This window comes from Entelurus aequoreus, linkage group LG14, assembly GCF_033978785.1.
Source record: "Entelurus aequoreus isolate RoL-2023_Sb linkage group LG14, RoL_Eaeq_v1.1, whole genome shotgun sequence".
NCBI lineage: Eukaryota > Metazoa > Chordata > Actinopteri > Syngnathiformes > Syngnathidae > Entelurus > Entelurus aequoreus.
Window position 1 is genome coordinate 30,746,895 of NC_084744.1, and position 25,897 is coordinate 30,772,791.

The 25,897-nt window shown below is 41.6% G+C and overlaps 1 protein-coding gene across 2 annotated transcripts in view; it reads right to left on the reverse strand.

Annotated features, from left to right (window-relative positions):
• The window catches only part of LOC133664745 (major facilitator superfamily domain-containing protein 8-like), a 69,417-nt gene that overhangs the window by 29,664 nt on the left and 13,856 nt on the right, over positions 1-25,897 (reverse strand). For both annotated transcript variants that reach the window (XM_062069637.1, XM_062069638.1), the window contains 4 exons: positions 19,838-19,900; positions 16,721-16,840; positions 16,378-16,457; positions 10,806-11,085 (listed from right to left, as the gene is read on the reverse strand). In XM_062069637.1, coding sequence (XP_061925621.1) covers positions 10,806-11,085; positions 16,378-16,457; positions 16,721-16,840; positions 19,838-19,900 — 543 coding nt within the window. The remainder of the gene's footprint in view (positions 1-10,805; positions 11,086-16,377; positions 16,458-16,720; positions 16,841-19,837; positions 19,901-25,897) is intronic.

Genomic DNA, 25,897 nt, shown 5'->3' on the forward strand with positions numbered 1-25,897 from the left:
TCCTTATTTTGAATTATTTTCCTTCCTCCGTTTTATTTCCTTACACTTCTTTTTGATTGATTGATTGAGACTTGCATTAGTAGATCGCACAGTACAGTACATATTCCGTACAATTGACCACTAAATATATATAAATAAATATTGATTGATTGATTGAACACCCGTTAATCAATTCAGGTCTTCCTTCATTTAGGTGTGTAAGACTGAAAGTATAAACATAAAATAAATTTAACAAAAGCGTAACGTCCATTGTGTATTTTACATACATAAAATAGAAGGTTTAGTGTTAATACATTCACACAGTAAACTACGGAATTGAAACAACATCCACAGCAAACATCAACACAATTAAACCTAAAGTGTAGCATTATCACCCTCTACTGGTCAAACTTCGCACTACATGTATTAAACAAGCTTTGATCGTCAGCTAGTTACTCAGTCAAAAAATAACATCACAAAGTCAGCAATTTCAATACAAAACCAACTAAATATCTTCATGCACAATATTTACTTACGAAGCTTTGAATAAGTTTCGTGATGAAGCTTACACGTGTGGACTTCTCTGTTGTTGCTGCTGGTCTGGAATAGTGTGTCCGTCGCTTAAAAAGGTACGACAGGAAACAATGACTCCAGCACTAACTCAGGGCAGAACATTCATACTTTGTTGTCCAGTCGCTGTTAAATGTCCGATTTTTAAAAATGTTTGAAAATAATTTCAGGGTCGACAGTGCCATTTTTTGGTTTAAAAAATGGAGTAGTCTTCTTCTACTCACCTCACTACTGCTTCATTGTGACACATAAGGCTCGCTGTTGCCCCCTGCGGCGTGATGGGAGTACTGCATATATGAGTAACTGGAGTTTGATTGGTTTCATCAAGCCTATTTGGGTGATGTTCGGCGGGCAAAATGTTTGCGTTGCCCTATGTTTGCCTTGCTTTAGGCCAGGGGTGTCCAAACTTTTTCCACTGAGGGCCGCACACTGACAAATCAAAGCAAGCAGGGGCCATTTTGATATTTTTTTATTTCAAAAACCAATACAATATATGTATAAAAAAAATATACATTTAGGCCTCCACTCAAGCTTGATCCCGGCCGGGTACCCCAAAGGGTTTTGGTCAAAAAAAATATAAAAAATGTGTCATTATTCAGTATTATTATTTTTATTATTATTCAAGTTTTAAATCTCTAGGTCAACATTAGGTCTATCTGTCAATATAACGTTTTTAAAGATTTAAGTTGTATGCTCTTTTTGTCAAAGAAAACCAATTTTTTTAAATGGAAAAAACACAAAATATGCAATATTTTCACCCAATAAAATTTTTCAGTAGAATATTTGAGATTATATAATAATTGGAGCCGTAAAAAGGTCAATAACACCATTGATTTTAATTCATTATTATTTTTTGAGCAATGGCACTTAAAAACAAATCACTCTAAAATTATTGTGGATCCAAAAGGGTCCTACTCATTAAAGTGTTAAAAAATAAATTATACATTTTTTTTACTGTTTACTTTTAACACAATAATCTCAAGATCAACTTCAGATCTAACCGTCAATTATAAGTTCTATTGTTGTTTATGTTTTTTGTTTGTTCGTTTTAGGCCCTTCTTTAAAAAAAAAACAGCTCAATTTTTTGTATGGCAAACACATTTTTCCCCAAAAAATATCTCAAAGTGGAATATTTAATGTGACTTAATTGGAGCCTTGAATAGGTCAATAATTCATAATGACATTGATTTTGATTCATTATTATTTTATAAAGAAAGAAAAAGCCTGCATGGCAGCTTTGTGTTATTAGAGTAAACATTGCAACATTTTCTTGTTACATTTCACCTGTTTGCTCTTTTATACCACTTTTTATGTTTTTAATTTTTTTCAATAGTATTTTTAAAATGTGCCGTGGGGCCATTAAAAAATGACCTGCGGGCCGGAAATGGCCCCCGGGCCGCACTTTGGACACCCCTGGTTTAAGCAATCAAGAATATTTCAGTTGTTTTTATCCTTCTTTGTGTGGACATTGTTGATTGTCATGTCATGTTCGGATGTACTTTGTGGACGCCGTCTCTGCTCCACCGCAAGTCTTTGCTGTCGTCCAGCATTCTGTTTTTGTTTACTTTGTAGCTAGTTCAGTGTTAGTTTCGTTTTGCATAGCCTTCCCTAAGCTTCAATGTCTTTTTTTGTCTCCTCCAGGCTAGACTACTGCAACACACTTCTTGTCGGGATCCCAAGCAAGAACATCCAGAAGTGACGGACAGTCACGTCGCGGCAAGAAAATGGCCAAGTTTAATCCTCCGGATAGTTTTGCGTTCGACCGACTAAATGAATGGGGAGATTGGAAACAACGTTTCCAACGGTATCGCATAGCAACAAAACTAGCAAAGGAGGACGGCGAAGTACAGGTCAGTTGCCTGATATATGCTATGGGTCCAGAGGCTGAAAACATTTAAGTCGTTCACGTTGTCAGAGGATGATCAGAAAAAGTTCGACGTTGTGTTAGGAAAATACGACGAGTACTTTTGGAGTGCATTTGGAGAACATGGAACTCTCAAAAAAGACCCAGTCAAAATACTGTTAAAGAAGAATGCTGAGCCATATGCAGTGTATACAGCCCGCAGGGTACCACTGCCTCTCATACAGAAGTTCAAAGAGGAGCTACTGCGTATGGAGAAAAATGCTGTAATTGAAAAGGTGACTGAGCCTACAGACTGGTGTGCACCGATGGTACCAGTTGCAAGAAAGAACAACAAAGTGCGCATCTGCGTGGACCTGAAGAGGCTAAACGATTCTGTAAGGAGAGAGAGGTACGTCCTCCCAACTGCTGAGGAAATAACTGCAAAGCTGAGTGGCGCTACAATGTTTACATCACTGGACGCTGCCTCAGGCTTTTTGGCAGATACCCCTAGATCCTGAAAGCAGTAAGTTAACCACCTTCATAACATCCTTCGGGAGATACTCTTTTAAGCGGCTCCCATTCGGCACCACAAGTGCTCCAGAAATCTTCCAAAGGAAAATGGTGGAGACTCTGAATGGCTTGGATGGAGTAGCTGTTTACATGGATGACATCCTGGTGTATGGAAACACTCCAGAACAGCACGACCAGCATCTAACAAAGGTGCTGGAGAGAGTCAAGTCAGCTGGCCTAAAGCTAAACAGAGACAAGTGAGTGTTCAGACAGAAACAACTTAACAACCTTGGCCAGGTGATCGACAAAACAGGTGTGAAACCGGATCCCAATAAAGTCAAAGCCATCAGAGAGCAACCACCACCACAGAATGTACAGGAACTCAGACGTGGCCTTGGAATGTTCACGTTCCTGGGAAAATATATCCCAAATCTGTCAACAGTGGGTCAGCCACTTTATGAACTGTTGAGATCCCAAACCGAATGGACGTGGGACCATGCGCAGCAGGAGGCGTTCCAGCGCATCAAAGACATCCTGTCTACTTCTCCAGTTCTAAAGTTCTACGACGTGAATCGACCTACAACGTCGGCTGATGCTAGTAGCTACGGCATCAGCGGAGTGCTGCTGCAACTACACGATGGAAACTGGAAGCCAGTCGCTTATTGCTCACTTCGTCTGTCTGAGGCGGAAACCAGATACGCCCAGTGCCTGGCAAGCGTCTGGGCATGTGAAAGGTTTGAGAAGTACCTTGTGGGCCTTGAGAACTTTAGGCTAGTCACTGATCACAAGCCCTTGGTGCCGCTAATGAACAAGAAAGATTTGGATAATGTTCCGATACGGTGCCAGAGACTGTTAATGAGACTAATGAGATTCAAAATCCAACCGCCGAATATGCACCAGGAAATACCTTGACTGTAGAGGACACCGTGTCGCGTAGTCCACTGCAAAACGTGACAGAGGTGACCGACACTCACTCGGATGTGGAATGTTATATTGCAGCCGTTGTTGACAACATGCCAGCTACACCACAAAAGCTTGGGACCATAAGAGCAGCCACAGCAGCTGACAGCAACTTACAGATGGTGCTTAAATGTGTCAAGTCAGGATGGCCGGACTATGTGGCTGATGTTCCACTAGCCATCAGAGACTATTACCCTATAAGGAGTGAACTGTCGGAGTACAACGGAATCATCCCAAGAGGATGTCGCATGATAAGCCCAAGCCCTCTAAGAGCAGATGTCCTGGATCGAATCCATGATGGACATCAGGGACTGTCAAAATGCAGAGAGCGGGCTAACACTTCAGTGTGGTGGAATGGCATCTCAGCTGAAATCAAGCAGAAAGTCCAGACCCACAAAGCGCAAAGAGCCCCTCATCTCGACCCCTCTACCTAAACGGCCCTGGAAGAGAATTGCAATTGACTTACAGTATGTGATCATAACAAACATACTTACCTCGTTGTGTCAGACTACTTCTCCAGGTTCCTCGAGATACTCCACATGCCTACAACCACTGCCTCACAGGTGGTGTTGAAGCTAAAAGCACTATTAGCCAGATTCGGTTGCCTAGACCAAGTAATTAGTGACAATGGGCCCCAGTTCACATGTGAGGAATTCCGAGAGTTCGCTAGAGAGTACGACTTTGAGCACATTACCTCAAGTCCCCATCATCCACAAGGAAATAGACATGCTGAGAGAGGAGTCCAAATTGCAAAGACTATTCTAAAACAAAAAGATCCTCTACTCGCTCTCATGTGCTACCGCTCTACACCCTGCACCTCCACTGGTGCAAGCCCAGCTGAACTGCTTATGGGCAGGAAGATAAAAACAACACTTCCAACACTTGAGAAAAACCTACTTCCTCGATGTCCTAGTCTGAAAACCGTCAGGAGCAAATATGCAGAGGAGAAGGAGAAACACGAGTTCTACTTCAACCTCCGACATGGAGCAAAGCCCCTGCCGTCGTTGAGACCTGGTGATCCTGTCCGCGTCAAACTGGACAATCAGCACGCCTGGGGAACACCCGCTGTCATCACTGCTGACTGCACAACTCCAAGATCATACATCATCCAGACTCAACAGGGGGCGACACTGAGGCGCAACCGTCGTCACCTGCAACATATTCCTGAGCCAACTAGAGACACACCGACTCTACCTCCAGATGGACAGCTACATGACACTGCTACACAGCAGCCTTCCCCTGTCATTACTACTGACACTGTTTCACCAACACTGGACTGTACACACGCTCTGGCAGACTGATAAAACCTGTGGACAAACTGACTCTGTGAACTTGAGAGACTTACCAAAAAAAATAAAAAAGAAAGAATGTGAAACAGATACATACAAATGTTGTGCTTTGATGCTGCGGTTGTTTTGTATTCTGAGCAGATTGAATATTGCTTGATTGATTATTGATGCTAGGTGATCTTGTTTTCGAAGACTTGAAAAGAAAAGCTGTGAATGCATATACAGTGGGATTTTGTTTTGTTTACAAGGAAAGAAAAACAAAAGTTAAAAAAAGGGAGATGTCATATATGTTGCATATGTATGTGTTGCGGTTGCTTTAAAGGCCTACTGAAATGAAATGTTCTTATTTAAACGGGGATAGCAGATCCATTCTATGTGTCATACTTGATCATTTTGCGGTATTGCCATATTTTTGCTGAAAGGATTTAGTAGAGAACATCAACGATAAAGTTTGCAACTTTTGGTCGCTGATAAAAAAAGCCTTGCCTGTACCGGAAGTAGCGTGACGTCACAGGTTGTGGAGCTCCTCACATCTGCACATTGTTTACAATCATTCCCACCAGCAGCGAGAGCGATTCGGACCGAGAAAGCGACGACTACCCCATTAATTTGAGCCAGGATGAAAGATTTGCAGGATGCCAGGATGTATCTTTTTTCGCTCTGACCGTAACTTAGGTACAAGCTGGCTCATTGGATTCCACACTTTCTCCTTTTTCTATTGTGGATCACGGATTTGTATTTTAAACCACCTCGGATACTATATCCTCTTGAAAATGAGAGTCGAGAACGCGAAATGGACCTTCACAGGGACTTTTATCTTCACGACAATACATCGGCGAAACACTTTAGCTACGGAGCTAACGTGATAGCATTGTGCTTAAATGCAGATAGAAACAGAAGAAATAAGCCCCTGACTGGAAGGATAGACAGAAGATCAACAATACTACTATTACTTCTACTATCAGGAGACACCGAACCAAACCCTGGACCTGTAACCACACGGTTAATGCTGTCCCGCCTGGCGAAACCTAGCAATGCTGTTGCTAACGATGCCATTGAAGCAAACTTAGCTACGGGACCTCGACAGAGCTGTGCTAAAAACATTAGCTCTCCACCTACGCCAGCCCTCATCTGCTCATCAACACCCGTGCTCACCTGGGTTCCAGCGATCGACGGCGCGACGGAGGACTTCACCACAATCATCGGTGCGGTCGGCGGCTAGCGTCGGATAGCGCGTCTGCTATCCAACTCAAAGTCCTCCTGGTTGTGTTGCTGCAGCCAGCCGCTAATACACCGATCCCACCTACAGCTTTCTTCTTTGCTGTCTCCATTGTTCATTAAACAAATTGCAAAAGATTCACCAACACAGATGTCCAGAATACTGTGGAATTTTGCGATGAAAACAGACGACTTAAGCTGGCCACCATGCTGTTCCAAAATGTCTGCTACAATCCGTGACGTCACGCGCAAACGTCATCATACCGAAATGTTTTCAGCCGGATATTTCCCGGGAAATTTTAAATTGCACTTTATAAGTTAACCCGGCAGTATTGGCATGTGTTGCAATGTTAAGATTTCATCATTGATATATAAACTATCAGACTGCGTGGTCGGTAGTAGTGGCTTTCAGTAGGCCTTTAAGAACGTTGCGACAACTGCCGTAAAGGAGGTGCGTTGCTAGCCTGGTTGCTATGTTTCCGGTTAGTCGTAAAAGTGTTCGTCATGTGTTTGTACCCTGCTCAAATCTCTCAGTAAAGTTATTCACTGGATTCTACCTTTTGCTTTGAACTTAATTACATCTTCCACTCCCGTCCTTGCACGCTACACCGCTACAACAAAGATGACGGGGAGAAGACGCTGGCGAAGATAAACCACGTAAATAAGACCGCCCACAAAACGGCGCATCCTGAAGCGACGGTCAGAAAGCGGCTTGAAGAGGATCTGTAAAACATCATCCATGCAACATTTTGACCAAAGAACCACCATTACATGTTATGTAGACCAGTGTTTTTCAACCTTTTTTGAGCCAAGGCACATTTTTTGCGTTGAAAAAATGCGGAGGCACACCTCCAGCAGAAATCATTAAAAAACGAAACTCAGTTGACAGTAAAAAATTGTCGCAATTGTTGGGTACGACTTTAAAGCATAACAAAGCATGCATCACTATAGCTCTTGTCTCAAAGTAGGTGTACTGTCACCACCTGTCACATCACACCCTGACTTATTTTGAGCTTTTTGCTGTTTTCCTGTGTGTAGTGTTTTAGTTCTTGTTTTGCACTCCTATTTTGGCGGCTTTTTCTCTTTTTTTGGTATTTTCCTGTAGCAATTTCTTGTCTTCCTTTGAGCGATATTTCCCGCATCCACTTTGTTTTAGCAATCAAGAATATTTCAGTTCTTCTTATCCTTCTTTGTGTGGACATTGTTGATTGTCATGTCATGTTCGGATGTACTTTGTGGACGCCGTCTCTGCTCCACAGTAAGTCTTTGCTGTCGTCCAGCATTCTGTTTTTGTTTACTTTGTAGCCAGTTCAGTTTTAGTTTCGTTTTGCATAGCCTTCCCTAATCTTCAATGTCTTTTCTTAGGGGCACTCACCCTTTGTTTGTTTTTGGTTTAAGCATTAGACACCTTTTTACCTGCACCCTGCCTCCCGCTGTTTCCGACAGCTACAAAGCAATTAGCTACCGGCTGCCACCTACTGATATGGAAGAGTATTACACGGTTAGTCTGCCGAGCTCTAGACAGCACCGACACTCTACAACAACACATCTTTTTTTTTGTCTCCTCCAGGCTGGACTACTGCAACACACTTCTTGTCGGGATCCCAAGCAGGAACATCCAGAAGCTGCAATACATACAGAATAGTGCTGCTAGGATCCTGATGAGAGTGCGGAAATACGACCACATCACACCAATCCTCAAATCCCTTCACTGGCTTCCTGTTCCACTCAGGATTGAATACAAAGTCTCCCTACTAACCCACCAGTGCCTCCATGGAAATGCCCCCCTCTACCTCAAAGAACTACTCACCCCCAAATCCTCCACACGACACCTCCGCTCCGGACAGGCTAACCTCCTCCAACCTCCGAGGACAAAGCTACAAACTATGGGAGACCGGGCTTTCGGCTCCGCCGCTCCCAGTCTGCGGAATTCTCTCCCTGACCACCTGAGGGCACCACAGACTGTGGATGCTTTTAAAAAAGGCTTAAAAACCCTTCTTTTTTAAAAAAAAAAAAAAGCCATTTTATAGATATATGCATACTAGTTCTAACTATTAGGCTGTTCTATTTTTTATTTTTTTAATCTTTTCATTATTATTATACGTATTTTCAATACACTGTAGCACTTTGAGGTTGTTTGCTCAATGTAAAGTGCTTTTTACAAATAAAATCTATTATTATTATTATTATTATTATTTGCAGACTATAATTACTGGTTTGCAAAAAATATTTTTAACCCAAATAGGTAAAATTACATAATCTCCCACTGCACACCAGACTGTATCACAGTGGTTGAAAAACACTGATGTAGACCACAAGGAAGTCTTTTATATTTAGAAAAAAAATCATAATATGACCACTTTAAAGGCCTACTGAAATGATTTTTTTAAATTTAAACGGGGATAGCAGATCCATTGTATGTGTCATACTTGATCATTTCGCGATATTGCCATATTTTTGCTGAAAGGATTTAGTAGAGAACATCGACGATAAAGTTTGCAACTTTTGGTCGCTGATAAAAAAAGCCTTGCCTGTACCGGAAGTAGCGTGACGTCACAGGTTGAAGGGCTCCTCACATTTCCCCATTGTTTACACCAGCAGCGAGAGCAATTCGGACAGAGAAAGCGACGATTACCCCATTAATTTGAGCGAGGATGAAAGATTCATGGATGAGTGAAGGACTAGAGTGCAGTGCAGGACGTATCTTTTTTTGCTCTGACCGTAACTTAGGTACAAGCTGGCTCATTGGATTCCACACTTTCTCCTTTTTCTATTGTGGATCACGGATTTGTATTTTAAACCACCTCGGATACTATATCCTCTTGAAAATGAGAGTAGAGAACGTGAAATGGATATTCACAGTGACTTTTATTTCCACGACAATACATCGGCGAAGCACTTTAGCTACGGAGCTAACGTGATAGCATCGGGCTTAACTGCAGATAGAAACAAAAGAAATAAACCCCTGAGTGGAAGGATAGACAGAAAATCAACAATACTATTAAACCATGGACATGTAACTACACGGTTAATGCTTTCCAGCCTGGCGAAGCATAACAATGCTGTTGCTAACGACGCCATTGAAGCTAACTTAGCAACGGGACTTCGTCAGAGCTATGATAAAAACATTAGCTCTCCACCTACGCCAGCCAGCCCTCATCTGCTCATCAACACCCGTGCTCACCTGCGTTCCAGCGATCGACGGAGCGACGAAGGACTTTACCCGATCATCCGTGCGGTCGTCGGCTAGCATCAGATAGCGCGTCTGCTATCCGAGTCAAAGTCCTCCTGGTTGTGTTGCTGCAGCCAGCCGCTAATACACCGATCCCACCTACAGCTTTCTTCTTTGCAGTCTTCATTGTTCATTAAACAAATTGCAAAAGATTCACCAACACAGATGTCCAGAATACTGTGGAATTTTGCGATGAAAACCGAGCTTTTTGTATTGGATACAATGATGTCCGAAAACTTCCGTTTCAACCATTGACGTCACGTGCATACGTCATCATACATCAGACGTTTTCAACCGGAAGTTTAGCGGGAAATTTAAAATTGCACTTTATAAGTTAACCCGGCCGTATTGGCATGTGTTGCAATGTTAAGATTTCATCATTGATATATAAACTATCAGACTGCGTGGTCGGTAGTAGTGGCTTTCAGTAGGCCTTTAATGCGCCCTATAATCCCGTGCGCCTTTTGTATGAAAAAAGCCCTGACTAGACCCGCTCATCTTATAATCAGGTGCGCCCTATGGTCCGAAAAATACGGTATATACTCTTTCAAACCGCATACGGCAAAATTAAAACATTGGAAAAAAAAAAAAAAGATGAATAACCGAGAGGAGTCGAGTGGCTAGAAATGCTAGAAGAAAAAAAAAGAAGAAAAAAAAAAAAAAAAAAAAGAAATGCTCACTTTCTCTTGTTTTACTGCAGATATTCATTCCAAGAGCTGTAAACTTTTTCTCAGCACAGGAACAAATCAATAAGAGGAAAGTTGACCACATCACCGATTCCTTCTCCATTTCATCCGCAACCCATCACAGCAGGCTGCTCAATAAAAGCGGTCTGTTGTCCATCTGACCATTCCTCTGCCACATTTTCACAGAGTGAGAGAATCAATATCAAGGTCTGACGCGTGCACGCATACACAACTTCACAGCGTGGACTGGTTAATCAATAGAGGTCTTTCAGCTGTGTTTACATGCAAACTGACATATGTCATCATACAATGTGTGTGTGTGGGGGGGGGGAGGCAACACAGGGGTAAAATCAATACAATGGGAATGTGATCTCACCCACCTTACGCAATTCAACAAGCACAATAGACGTGTGTGTGTGTGTGTGTGTGTGCAGGAACAAATCAATAGTTTTCCTTCCTGAAAGAAAGGCTGATAATCATGACTGGAAGGCCAGTAAAAAAAAAACTCGCTTGCTCACCTTTGCTGGCGCTGAAGTTTTTGAAGGGCTCGGGATCAGCTGAGGAGCCCTCGCGTCTCGTTTCAGACGAGGTGGAAGTGGAGGTCTCCGGCTGGTGGGAGGCGACGGCTCTGTAGGTGTGCACCTGCTCGTCGTCGGACCCCATCAGGGCCACGTCTTCACCTTCGTCCTGCAGGTCCACCATCAGCACTGCCCCCTCGGTGGCGCCGATAGCCGCCACGTCCCAGTACATAGCCAGGACCAGCAATTGCTGCAGCACCCACAACACACACATGAAGATCTGGAAAAAGACAAATGATGCTTAAATGATATAGTATGCATCAATTTCAAACACGCTCTCATTCAACAATATACAACGCGTATGCAAAACCAACTATTCTTACCTTCTGGTACCTGCTGATCTGAATTTGGGATCTGCATAAGTTCTAAAAATGTGCACGCCTCCGCCATTGTAGTTACAGTGAATCCGAAAGTATTCACTCTTTTAATAATAATAATAATAGATTTTATTTGAAAAAAGCACTTTACATTGAGCAAACAACCTCAAAGTGCTACAGTGTATTGAAAAAAAAAATAATAATAACAAAAAGATAATAAAAAAATAATAAATAAAAAATAAAAACTAGAACAGCCTAGTAGCTAGAACGAGTATGCATATATCTATAAAAAGGCTTTTTTTTAAAAAAGAAGGGTTTTTAAGCCTTTTTTTAAAAGCGTCCACAGTCTGTGGTGCCCTCAGGTGGTCAGGGAGAGCATTTCACAGACCGGGAGCGGCGGAACAGAAAGCCCGGTCTCCCGTAGTTCGTAGCTTTGTCCTCGGAGGTTGGAGGAGGTTAGCCTGAGGTGTCGTGTGGAGGAATTGGGGGTGAGTAGTTCTTTGAGGTAGAGGGGGGCATTTCCATGGAGGCACTGGTGGGTTAGTAGGGAGACTTTGTATTCAATCCTGAGTGAAGGGATTTGAGAATTGGTGTGATGTGGTCGTATTTCCGCACTCTCATCAGGATCCTAGCAGCGCTATTTTGTATGTATTGCAGCTTCTGGATGTTCTTGCTTTTCCATGTGTTATGTTACAGCCTTATTCCAAAATGGAATAATTACATTTTTGTCCTCACAATTCTCCAGACAATACCTCATAATGACAGTGTGAAAAGTTTTTTTTTTTTTTAAACATTTTCTGCATGTTTGGAGGAAACCAAGGCCAATACCATCCCAACAGTGAAGCGTGGTGGTGACAGCATCATGCTGTGGGGGAGTTTTTCAGCGGCAGGAATGGGAGACTAGTCAGGATAGAGGGAAATATGAATGCAGCAATGTACAGAGACATCCTGGATGAAAACCCAACGCTTCCCATCCCACCTGACGGAGCTTGAGAGGTGCTGCAAAGAGAAATGGGCAAAGAGGAATGGAAACTGCCCAAACGATAGGTGTTCCAAGCTGTTTAAAAGACTTGAGGGAGAAATAGCTGCCAAAGATGTATCAACAAAGTATTGAGCAAAGGATGTGAATACTTATGTACATGTGATTTTAAAATTTTTCAATACATTTGCAAGAAATAAAAAAAACAACGTGGACATCGGGGGTGGTACCTCTGGATTGGCAGACCAGGGTGGTGGTTCCTCTCTTTAAGAAGGGGAACCGGAGGGTGTGTTCTAACTATCGTGGGATCACACTCCTCAGCCTTCCCGGTAAGGTCTATTCAGGTATACTGGAGAGGAGGCTACGCCGGATAGTTGAACCTCGGATTCAGGAGGAACAGTGTGGTTTTCGTCCTGGTCGTGGAACTGTGGACCAGCTCTATACTCTCGGCAGGGTCCTTGAGGGTGCATGGGAGTTTGCCCAACCAGTCTACATGTGTTTTTTGGACTTGGAGAAGGCCTTCGACCGTGTCCCTCGGGAAGTCCTGTGGGGAGTGCTCAGAGAGTACGGGGTATCGGACTGTCTGATTGTGGCGGTCCGCTCCCTGTATGATCAGTGCCAGAGGTTGGTCCGCATTGCCGGCAGTAAGTCGGACACGTTTCCAGTGAGGGTTGGACTCCGCCAAGGCTGCCCTTTGTCACCAATTCTGTTCATAACTTTTATGGACGGAATTTCTAGACACAGTCAGGGCGTTGAGGGGATCTGGTTTAGTGGCTGCAGGATTAGGTCTCTGCTTTTTGCAGATGATGTGGTCCTGAAGGCTTCATCTGGCCAGGATCTTCAGCTCTCACTGGATCGGTACATGGTGTTTTTTATGGACAATCTGTGACGAGCACAAAAGTCCAATAACAAAACACCACTCGGGTTCAGATCCGGGCGGCCATTCCCAATCACGCCTCTCCAGGTTTCACTGTCGTTGCCAACATGAGCGTTGAAGTCACCCAGTAGGACAAGGGAATCACCCGGGGGAGCACTTTCCAGTACTCCCTCGAGTGTATCCAAAAAGGGTGGGTACTCTGAACTGCTGTTTGGTGCGTAAGCACAAACAACAGTCAGGACCCGTCCCCCCACCGGAAGGCGGAGGGAGGCTACCCTCTCGTCCACCGGGTTGAACTCCAACGTGCAGGCTTTGAGCCGGGGGGCAACAAGAATTGCCACCCGAGCTCGTCGCCTCTCACTGCGTGCAACGCCAGTGTGGAAGAGAGTCCAGCCCCTCTCGAGAGAACTGGTGCCAGAGCCCTTGCTGTGCGTCGAGGTGAGTCCGACTATATCTAGCCGGAACTTCTCTACCTTGCGCACTAGCTCAGGCTCCTTCCCCCCCAGCGAGGTGACGTTCCACGTCCCAAGAGCTAGCTTCTGTAGCCGAGGATCGGACTGCCAAGTGCCCTGCCTTCGGCTGCCGCCCAGCTCACAATGCACCCGACCTCTACGGCCCCTCCCATGAGTGGTGAGCCCATTGGAGGGGTGACCCACGTTGCCTCTTCGGGCTGTGCCCGGCCTGGCCCCATGGGGACAGGCCCGGCAACCAGGCGCTCGCCATCGTGCCCCAACTCCGGGCCTGGCTCCAGAGGGGGGACCCGGTGACCCGCGTCCGGGCGAGGGAAATCTGAGTCTTTGTTGTTTCATTCCCATAGAAGTCTTCGAGCTGCTCTTTGTCTGACAGCAGACAGATGACAGCAATAATAATACTGAAATAAACTGCAACAAAAAGCAGTGCAATTAACAGTGCAATACATGTTCATAACATGGTCACTACTGCTTAGTTTCTCTTGTTATATTCTTATTTTTGTTATTATTTTTTATTTTATTCTTGTGTCCTGGGCATGACGTTAAAGTGCATCCGGCAGTGGAGGCTCCTCTATGGGGTCTTGGGGCAATAGGAGGTGCCTGACTGCCCCCTGGCCAGGGATACAGTGAAGACCTCAACGGCTGCGATGGCGGAAGAAGGCTGCAGCAGAAAAGGATCCCCAGTCGTCTTGGACTCCATGCCACTGGACCCTGACCTGATTCTGTCAAGGATCGTGTGGTGACTGTCTGTGCACCAGTCTCCCCACGTTAAACTAAGTCACGCACAGGCATCCTCCATAAAGGGATACACCCCTACCAGGAGGATCGTCATACTCCTTTCGAGTGACCGCTGATGATGATAATGATTCTTATTTTTACTGTTATATTATTTATTCTTATTGTTGCTTTTATACCCCCATTATTTACATTTTTACTTACCATATTTTTCGGACTACAAGTCGCAGTTTTTTTCATAGTTTGGCCGGGGGTGCGACTTATACTCAGGAGCGACTTATGTGTGAAATTATTAACACATTACCGTAAAATATCAAATAATAGTATTTATCTCATTCACGTAAGAGACTAGACCAGTGGTTCTTAACCTGGGTTCGATCGAACCCTAGGGGTTCGCTAAGTCGGCCTCAGGGGTTTGGCGGAGGTCAAGACACACCCGACTCATCGTGTAAATAAAAACTTCTCCCTATCGGCATATTACGGATACCCCCAAACAATTTTCCCTCTAATTTTCCATCTGATTTGCAGGTGTGTAAAATGTTGTGAGTTCATGCACTGTGTTGGTTTTGTTCTTTGAACAAGGTGATGTTCATGCACGGTTCATTTTGTGCACCAGTACAAAAACATGGTAACACTTTAGTATGGGGAACACATATTCACCATTAATTAGTTGCTTATTAACATGCAAATTAGTAACATATTGGCTCTTAATTAGTAAGTACTTATTGATGCCTTATTCTGCATGGCCTTATTATACAACCAGTAAGCCATTAACTAAGAGTCTTCTCTCAATAACCTCAGAATTATTGCTTATTAGTAACCCTAAACGTAACCCTTATATGTTCCCCGAGTGTCCAAATAACTCTAAATTAAGTCTTTGTTACTTTAATAAGCAACTAGTTTTTGGTGAATATGTTCCCCATACTAAAGTGTTACCAAAAAACATATAACTTTGTCTTGAATTTGAAAAAAGACAAAACATTTTATTTTTCACTAAAGAAAGGTTCGGTGTATGTGCATATGAAACTGGTGGGGTTCGGTACCTCCAACAAGGTTAAGAACCACTGGACTAGACGTATAAGATTTCATGGGATTTAGCAATTAGGAGTGACAGATTGTTGGGTAAACGTATAGCATGTTCTATATGTTATAGTTATTTGAATGACTCTTACCATAATATGTTACGTTAACATACCAGTTGGTTATTTATGCCTCATATAACGTACACTTATTCAGCCTGTTGTTCACTATTCTTTATTTATTTGAAATTGCCTTTCAAATGTCTATTCTTGGTGTTGGCTTTTATCAAATACATTTCCCCAAAAAATGCGACTTATACTCCAGTGCGACTTATATGTTTTTTTCCTTCTTTATTATGCACTTTCGACCGGTGCGACTTATACTCCGGAGTGACTTATACTCCGAAAAATACTGTATATATTATTAATATACATATATAGGATAGATACATATACATGTATACACACATATACATTTATACACACATATACATGTGTATGTACAGTCGTGGTCAAAAGTTTACATACACTTGCGAAGGATATAATGTCATGGCTGTCTTGACTTTCTAATGGGAAAGTCAAAGGAACTCAACACAAATCTGAAAAAACGAAAAAGAGGGGAAAAGAGGGGAAAAGGCGGCCAAAATGTTCAAAAGTCCCAGTTTTGTTTAGAATAACTACCGTATTTTTCGGACTATAAGTCGCAGTTTTTTTCATAGTTTGGCCGGGGGTGCGACTTATACTCAGGAGCGACTTATGTGTGAAATTATTAACACATTAGCGTAAAATATCAAATAATATTATTTAGCTCATTCACGTAAGAGACTAGACGTATAAGATTTCATGGGATTTAGCGATTAGGAGTGACAGATTGTTTGGTAAACGTATAGCATGTTCTATATGTTATAGTTATTTGAATGACTCTTACCATAATATGTTACGTTAACATACCAGTTGGTTATTTATGCCTCATATAACGTACACTTATTCAGCCTGTTGTTCACTATTCTTTAATTATTTGAAATGAGTTTTGAGTTGCTGCATATTTTCATTGTAATGCATTTATGAGTTTTTGAGGAGAACTTTACTTGTCAGGTGTTTTTGTTTTTTTTTACCCCAGGAGATGTAAACTTGTTCACAACAAAGGGTCCAAGTTTGAAATCACACAGCCGCAGGAACAGGTTGAAGGCTGGCCCTGGAGAGAGAGCAAGAAGTGCTTCAAAGAATAAAACACACAGGAATGTTTTTAAATCTTGCAATCCTAGCTTGAGATGTTTCTTCAAAAATAATTCTGATGATAGGTAAAGGGATGCATTTTCTGTGTGTGTGTGTGTGTGTGTGTGTGTGTGTGTGTGTGTGTGTGTGTGTGTGTGTGTGTGTGTGTGTGTGTGTGTGTGTGTGTGTGTGTGTGTGTGTGTGTGTGTGTGTGTGTGTGTGTGTGTGTGTACAGTAACTAACCCACAAGGAGACCGGCTTGTCGACAAGCCATGATGGCTGCAAAGATACTCGCTCGCTCATCGGGCCGCGTGCTCCTGGTGATGTAACAAAAGATGGAGGATCCTGCTCCTGCACCGACACCTGAGAGGACAACACCATCCCTCTGTTACAAACTCACAATGTCTCAATATGAATGTGTGTGTTCTTGTGTTGCTACCCTTCTTGAGACATCAACAAGGAAAAGTACCTTCCATATGAGGACCGGTGAACAAGTTAGGATCGGAATCATGGTCCCATTAAAAATGTATATAGAGACTGTGGGGGGGGGGGGCGTGGTCGGCGCGCCTCCTGTGGAAGGGAGTGTGTATGGCCCGGCTTCGAAGCCCAAGCTGACAGGTGAGCGGATTGCCCGGCTGAGGCTGGTTGTCTAATCACCTGTCTCCTTTATCAGCAGCGTCCGAGGCCATGGGGGGGAGAGGAGAGCAGACACACGAGCGAGCAGGAGGCCGCGAGCGAGACAGCCCTGAACATACTGCAGAAAAAATTAAATACTTTTTGAACCCTGGACTTCGGGTCCCACAGATTCTGTCGGTCCACAGAGAACCCGCGCACACAGAGACTTTCACAACTGGCGCCCAATGCGGGGCCCAAACCCACGACCCTGAGATTAAGAGTCTCATGCTCTACGGACTGAGCTAACCGGGCGATGGTGGATTCGGGCTGTGAGCAGTCCATGATCCACAAGAACCTGGCTCGACCCGGGGCTTTGAGGCAGGCAGCCCGGGTGAAAATAAGTGTGTTCATGGGGATGTGCACGAATACCCCGTGGTGCCGGTGGAAATTCAGTGTAACAAAAGAAAATATAGTGTCAAGGTTGCTGTAAGTGCGCACCTCATTCTGGGTACTAATTGGGCATGGTTTCATGGCTTAGTGAAACAGTGTGCAGGGGTGCGTTCACGACCGGTAGGGAAATGGGATATCGGGCTGTTCTCAGCGGCGACGCAAGGTCATCCGACGCTGCCGAGGGGGAACCGGCGGAGGCTTCGCGGGAAGCCCCCCCGGTTCCCCAATGGCACCCCATGGAAGACTTCCCCCTTGAGCAGTCTCGAGATGACACTCTGCGCTCGGCCTGGGACCAAGTGATATCAATTGATGGTCAGCTGGTGCGCCCGGGAATAGCGCGGGTATTCCCTCACTTTGCATTAATCAGGGACAGATTGTACAGAGTGAGTCGTGACACTCAAACAGGAGAAGAAATCACCCAGTTGTTGGTGCCGAAACGCCGTCGGGAAATGGTTTTCCAGGCGGCGTACTTTAACCCCGTGGCTGGCCACATGGGGTATGATAAGACACTCAATCGGGTAATGGTCCGGTTCTATTGGCCGGGCATCCGGGCAGACGTGCGCCGCTGGTGCGCGGCCTGCCAGCTAGTCAATCCAGCGACCACCCCCAAGGCGCCCTTGCGGCCATTACCACTCATGGAGGTCCCACTTGAAAGGATTGGCATGGACCTCATCGGACCATTCCACCCGAGCTCCCGCGGATATCGTTTTGTGTTAGTTCTGGTGGATTACGCAACTCGATATTCCGAAGCAGTGCCGCTGCGGTCCATCTCTGCAAAGCACTGTTCCAGTTCATCTCCCGAGTCGGAATCCCGAAAGAGATTCTGACTGACCAGGGCACGTCCTTTATGTCACGCACGATAAAGGAACTATACAGACTATTGGGGATTAAGGCTATTCGGACCAGCGTCTATCACCCACAGACCGACCGGCTGGTGGAGCGGCTGAATAAGACGCTAAAGTCCATAATCCGTAAATTTACGCCCTGAACATACTACAGAAAAAATAAAATACTTTTTGAACCCTGGACTTCGGGTCCGACTGATTCTGTCGGTCCACAGAGAACCCGCGCACACAGAGACTTTCACAGAGTCATACTGTAAGAACTTTAAGTAAATAATGTAGATTAAAAACCAATTACAAACAAAAAATAAAAAATGAAAAAAAAAATTACTAAAAGCTTAACTTTTTTATATTTGCATAGTATGTATATATTATTAATGTTGTAAATACAAATCTTTATATTTATAGAAAGGGTGGTCCTAAAGAGGTAGGCATTTTTCCGAAGTCTCAAGAAAGTAACAAATACAATTAAAGCTGCAAGCAGCGATGGACGGGACCGACTTTGACGGCTCATAAAATCCAAACCGGAGCAGTAATTAAAACTCTTTCATCAACTTTTAATCAGAAGGGTTCAATCTCTCTCCTGTGCTATTTTGAAGCTGACACGACAAACGCGCTCAGAGGAGATCATGTTTAAAAAAGGTGACTGTTTTGACCCAACTTTTGTTTTGAAGGGGGAATTGCAAACTTCCTGTTGATTTTTGCTGGGGGTTGTCAGTATATGAAATATAGGTCTAAGTGAGACCTACATAGAGGTTTTTGTTTCATGTCTCTACGACATTCCTACTGGGAGTTACAGGCAGTTTTGTCTGTTTTCTTCCTAGGAGCAGTTTTGTCTGTGTTTTCTTCCTAGGGGGCGCTAGAGCGCAATTTTGAGTTTTGGGGTTTGGTTTTTTGATTAGATCACAATTTTTGCCAGTCCTGATGTGTGTGTCCAATTTGGTGAGTTTTGAAGCATGTTAAGGGGGTCAAATTACAGCTCAAAGAGGCATAGGTGACTGTTTTTACTAAACTTTTGTTTTGAAGGGGGAATTGCCATCTTCCTGTTGATTTTTGCTGAAGGATGTTAGTGTATGAAATCTAGGTCTAAGTGAGACCTACATAGAGGTTTGTGTTTCATGTCTCTACGACATTCCTACTGGAAGTTGCAGGCAGTTTTGTCTGTTTTCTTCCTAGGGAGCGCTAGAGCGCAATTGTGAGTTTTGGGGTTTGGTTTTTTGATTAGAACGCAATTTTTGCCAGTCCTGATGTGTGTGTCCAATTTGGTGAGTTTTGAAGCATGTTAAGGGGGTCAAATTACAGCTCAAAGAGGTGGCGGTATAATAATAATAATAAAACGCTAGAAATACAATAGGGTCCTCTGTCCCAAAGGGACATTCGGTCCCTAATAATGTGTGTGTGAGTGTGTGTGTGTGTGTGTGTGAGTGTGCGTGTGTGTGTGTGTGTGTCTCACCTGCCACCAGACGGCTACATAGCAACAACCACTTTGAATAGCCAATGAAATACATGAAGTTACCTGGAGAAAAGGAAGGACATTAAAGTCATTTCTAGAGTCAAGTTGATTTTGTTAAGGTCAGTTCTATTGTTCGATAAAATATCAACAGTGGGCAAAAAGCCTTAAATCAGGGCTATACTACTGGCGGCCCGGGGGCCGAATCCGGCCCTGGAACGAAGCCACACCAGCCCCTGAGTTTAGTTCAAAGCATTTTTGCAGTACATTCCTAAAAACACGAGAATCTTCCTGTTGTAGATAGGAACTTGGACCACTGCAAACACATTGGCAGATCCTTGCATTGACATTTTAATCTTGCTAGCAAACATAGAACACTGGGGTCCAAACTTGTGATTTACATGACAGAGGCGTTCCTCAAAGCACCCCTTTAAGTCCTGTCCTTTTTGCCAGTTACATTTTTCTTTAATAATGTGACTTATGTAACTAAGATGTTGCTGTAACGTGTTTATTTCAGATGCAATCAACGTCTGGTGTCCCTCAGGGTTCCATCTTAGGTCCACTCTTTTTCACCCTTTGAGCCACATGTGTCAAACTCAAGGCCCTGGGGCCAAATCTGGCCCACCACATCGTTTTACGTGGCCCATCAAAGCCGTGAAATAATGTGCATCAATGAAGTACTCCATCATTCTCACTAAACATATTTGTTCTTCAATTTTGAAAGAAGAATTGCATGTCTTTTGAACTTGAGAATGATCTGGCCATGCAAAAATATTGTATTAACTTAGGGGTCTCCAAAGTGCAGCCCGCAGATTTTTGTTGGATGAAAAAAGTAACAGTAAAAATTTAAAAGAAAAGAGCAAAAAGTTGTGATGTATTGCGAAATAAGATAGAAATGTGATACTAATAACTTAAAGGCCTACTGAAATGATTTTTTTAAATTTAAACGGGGATAGCAGACCCATTCTATGTGTCATACTTGATCATTTCGCGATATTGCCATATTTTTGCTTAAAGGATTTAGTAGAGAACAACGACAATAAAGTTCGCAACTTTTGGTCACTGATAACAAAAAGCCTTGCCTATACCGGAAGTAGCGTGACGTCACCGGAGGAAGGACTCCTCACATTTTCCCATTGTTTACAATGCAGCGAGAGAGATTCGGACTGAGAAAGCGACGATTACCCCATTAATTTGAGCGAGGATGAAAGATTCGTGGATGAGGAACGTGAGAGTTAAGGACTAGAGAGGTAGTGCAGGACGTATCTTTTTTCGCTCTGACCGTAACTTAGGTACAAGGGTTCATTGGATTCCACACTTTCTCCTTTTTCTATTGTGGATCACGGATTTGTATTTTTAAACCACCAGTCGAGAACGCGAAATGAACATTCACAGTGACGTTTATCTCCACGACAATACATCGGCGAAGCTCTTTAGCTACTGAGCTAACGTGATAGCATCGGGCTCAAATGCAGATAGAAACAAAATAAATAAACCCCTGACTGGAAGGATAGACAGAAAATAAACAATACTATTCAACCATGGACATGTAACTACACGGTTAATGCTTTCCAGCCTGGCGAAGCTTAACAATGCTGTTGCTAACGACGCCATTGAAGCTAACTTAGCAACGGGACCTCACAGAGCTATGCTAAAAACATTAGCTCTCCACCTACGCCAGCCCTCATATGCTCATCAACACCCGTGCTCACCTGCGTTCCAGCGATCGACGGAGCGACAAAGGACTTCACCCGATCACCGATGCGGTCAGCGGCCCGGCGACGGAGGAAGTCAAGGTGAGGTCGGCGGCTAGCGCGTCTGCTATCCATCTCAAAGTCCTCCTGGTTGTGTTGCTGTAGTCCGCCGCTAATACACCGATCCCACCTACAGCTTTCTTCTTTGCAGTCTTCATTGTTCATTAAACAAATTGCAAAAGATTCACCAACACAGATGTCCAGAATACTGTGGAATTTTGGGATGAAAACAGAGATTTTTTGTATTGGATCCAAAGGGGTCCGAATACTTCCGTTCTCTCCGTGACGTCATGCACATACGTCATCATATCTAGACGTTTTCAACCGGAAGTTTCGCGGGAAATTTAAAATTGCACATTATAAGTTAACAGGTCGTATTGGCATGTGTTGCAATGTTAAGATTTCATCATTGATATATAAACTATCAGACTGCATGGTCGGTAGTAGTGGCTTTCAGTAGGCCTTTAAGGTTGTCCAATCTCCTTCCATCAAGGGATGCATACTGAAAAGTATGCGGGAAAAAAAGATAAAAACAGAAAAACAACTCAGAAGAACAAGCAGGAAGCGCCGTTCAGGTAGGAATCAATCTCAATTCAACAAATTGAGGCAGAAATTCAACACTAAAACGCCAGCGTAGCGTCGCGCAGTAAAGAAAAATAGTCGCCAAGAGCGAACAGCACAAAAATGCTTTGGTGTGGCAAAAAACTACCAAGAGTGGGGCAAAAAAACAAGAAAAAAACGCAAAGAGTGACCGTTGAGCCAGCAACAAAGGCTGCGAGACAACAGACTATAAAGGGGAGTGATTAGTGGACACAACAGGTGAGGACGCTAATCAATAAACAGAAGGCAGGTGTGGCTTAATCAACACACGAGCAACAACACTGCAAAAAGTGAAATCTAAGTAAGATTCAATATCTTAAATAAGGGTGATATTTGCTTATTTTCTGTCTGATAAGATAATTCTTCTCACTAAGCAGATTTTATGTTAGAGTGTTTTACTTGTTTTAAGTGTTTTGGTCCTAAATGATCTCAGTAAGATATTACAGCTTGTTGCTGAGATGTGATTACCTATATTGAGTAAAACATGCTTGAAACTAGAACATCAACTGTTGCAAAGCTGTATCATCAACACTCACAAGTATAAAACTACTTTTTTAAAGTAACAATTTCTTATTTTAAGCATGAAAAAAATAAATCATGACTCTGACACAATTGTGTCTCATAATTAAAACAGATGACAGCCAAATGGACTTTGCTGTTTTATTTTCAATGAAACAATAGAAAATATGTAGTTATTACTCATATAGTAGTTATTAGTGAGAATATACTTATTTTAAGGTATTTTTGGCTTCATTGAGGTTAGCTGATTTTACTTGTTATGGAAAGTCTTGACAAGCCAAATTTTCTTGTTCTATTGGCAGATAATTTTGCTTAGTTCAAATAAAATACCCCTAATTTTTGTATTATTTTTTTTCTTTTTTTTGAACACTGACTTTTTGCAGTGAAGAAAGTGAAAAAGAGAACATAAATGGACTCAAACATAGGAAGGAACGCTGAGGAAAACACTTAGTGCGGAAAATAACAAAAAGACAACTGGGACATTTCTAGTATATAAATTCAAAACTTAGATTCAGCTTTATGTTATAACTGACAATGTAATTGTCAGTCCGTGGACTTTGGGTTGTTGTGTTTTCCCAGAATGCAAAGGAAAGTTGGCGCGGGCAAGGCGTGAATATAAGTACATATTTATTTTTACACTAACAAAAAGAACCAAAGGCGCGCACAAGGCGGAAGTACAAAAACTTGGCTAATGAAAACAAAAAACTAGCACAAAGGCAATTAATTATGAACAGGAAACAAAAACACTTACTGTGGCATGGCATGAAGCATGAACTATAATAAACAGGAATCTCAGGGGTAGCAGAGGTAGATGGATGGATAGGATAATGTCACCAGGACGATCAACAGAAACAGACAGGCTTAAATAGCAGTGACATGATTAGTGACAGGTGTGCGAGTGCAAAGCGTGAGACAGGTGCGTGACATGAGGACAGGTGAAAACTAATGGTTGCTATGATGACAAAACAAGAGTGAAAAAGCAGGAACTAAGTGTCCAAAAACCAAACAGAACATGACTTAAACAAAACATGATCAACAGACATGACAGAGCCCCTCCCTTAAGGACAGATACTAGATGTCCATAAAAATAAAACAATGATCAATAGTCATGGGAGGGCGGGAGGGGGACATGGCGGTGGGTCGCCAGACCACGTGTCCCCGTATCCACCGGGGCAGAATCAGGTGGCGGCGACGCGTAGACCGCCGTTGTACCAATCAATATGTATCAAAATTTTTTGTCATTACATTGTTGTTGTTTTTTTACATTTTAACTGATTTTTTGTTTGTTTGTTGTTACCACAACAAACAAATAATTTTACCAATGAAATAGAATATAATGCCTTTTATTGTCACTAGACACAGGTACAATAAGATTAAAAACAATTCCAGTATTAGTGCGACAGTCTACAAAATATGCAAAACATAGGAAGAAAAGAAAAAGAAGAACAGTGCAAAAGGAGGTATGGTGCACAGTCCAGTCCTGAGAACGGTTTATGTTCAATGTGTTATTTACAGGAAATAAATATTATACTATATACAAAAATTGCACACAGAGAGGTGCTAAACTATAAAGTCAGTGCCTAATATAATAATATGTATTATAATTCAGTGTATACAAATTTGGTGTAAAAAGGTAATGTTTTAAATTCAGTGTATAAAAATTCCGTGTAGAAAAATGTAGTGTAGAAAAATTCAGTGTAAAACAATTCAGTGTATAAATATTCCGTGTATGAAAATTCAGTGTAGAAAAAATCAGTGTAGAAAAATTCAGTGTATTAAAATTCAGTGTATAAAACTTTAGAGTTTTTAAATTCAGTGTATAAATATTCAGTGTATAAAAATTCTGTGTATGAAAATTCAGTGTAGAAAAAATCAATGTTTTTAAATTCAATGTATAAACTTTAGTGTTTTTAAATTCAGTGTATAAAAATTCAGTGTATAAAAATTCAGTGTAAAACAAATTCAGCGTATAAATATTCAGTGTATAAAAATTCCGTGTATGAAAATTCAGTGTAGAAAAAATCAGTGTAGAAAAATTCATTGTATAAAACTTTAGTGTTTTTAAATTCAGTGTATAAATATTCAGTGTATAAAAATTCAGTGTAAAACAAATTCAGCGTATAAATATTCAGTGTATAAAAATTCTGTGTATGAAAATTCAGTGTAGAAAAAGTCAGTGTATTAAAATTCAGTGTATAAAACTTTAGTGTTTTTAAATTCAGTGTATAAAAATTCAGTGTAAAACAAATTCAGCGTATAAATATTCAGTGTATAAATATTCAGTGTATTAAAATTCAGTGTATAAAAATTTGGTGCTAAAAATTCTGTGTCAAAAAATTTGCTGCTTAAAAAAGCAAGACTCACTTACAGTAAAATAAGAATGACGCAATGTATCCTGTCTTAGAACCAGCCAATGAGTGGTCAAGTTTGAAGTCACATGACACGGGTCTTGCTAAACTGCATAAAAAAAGCAGTTCCCTGGACTACCTGAGCGTAATACAACATAATAAACTTCAATGCGGCCCGTTGGATGTTTTCAATTTGGACTTTTGAGTGACATACGAGTAAGCATAATTTGATGTGAAAAAAAAAATGTAATTAAATAAATTCACAAAATTCCAACACACTAGTTTACACTTTTATTTCTGTTAATTGGTATATATATATTCATATATATATATATATATATATATATGAAAAGCAACATTATTAATAATTGATAATCATAATTTTAATCATTAATATTAATGTTTCAACTAAAAAAAATGAATTCTTAATTTATATATATATATATATATATATATATATATATATATATATATATATATATATATATATATATATATATATATATATATATATATATATATATATATATATATATATATATATATATATGATATATATATATATGTACATATACATATGTATATACATACATATATATATATATTTATATACATATATATATACATATATGTATGTATATGTATACATATATGTATGAAAAGCAACATTTTTAATAATTGATAATCATAATGTTAATAATTGATATTAATGTTTTAACTAAAAAAATGGATTCTTAATTTATATATATATATATATATATATATATATATATATATATATATATATATATATATATATATATATATATATATATATATATATATAATTGATATTAATGTTT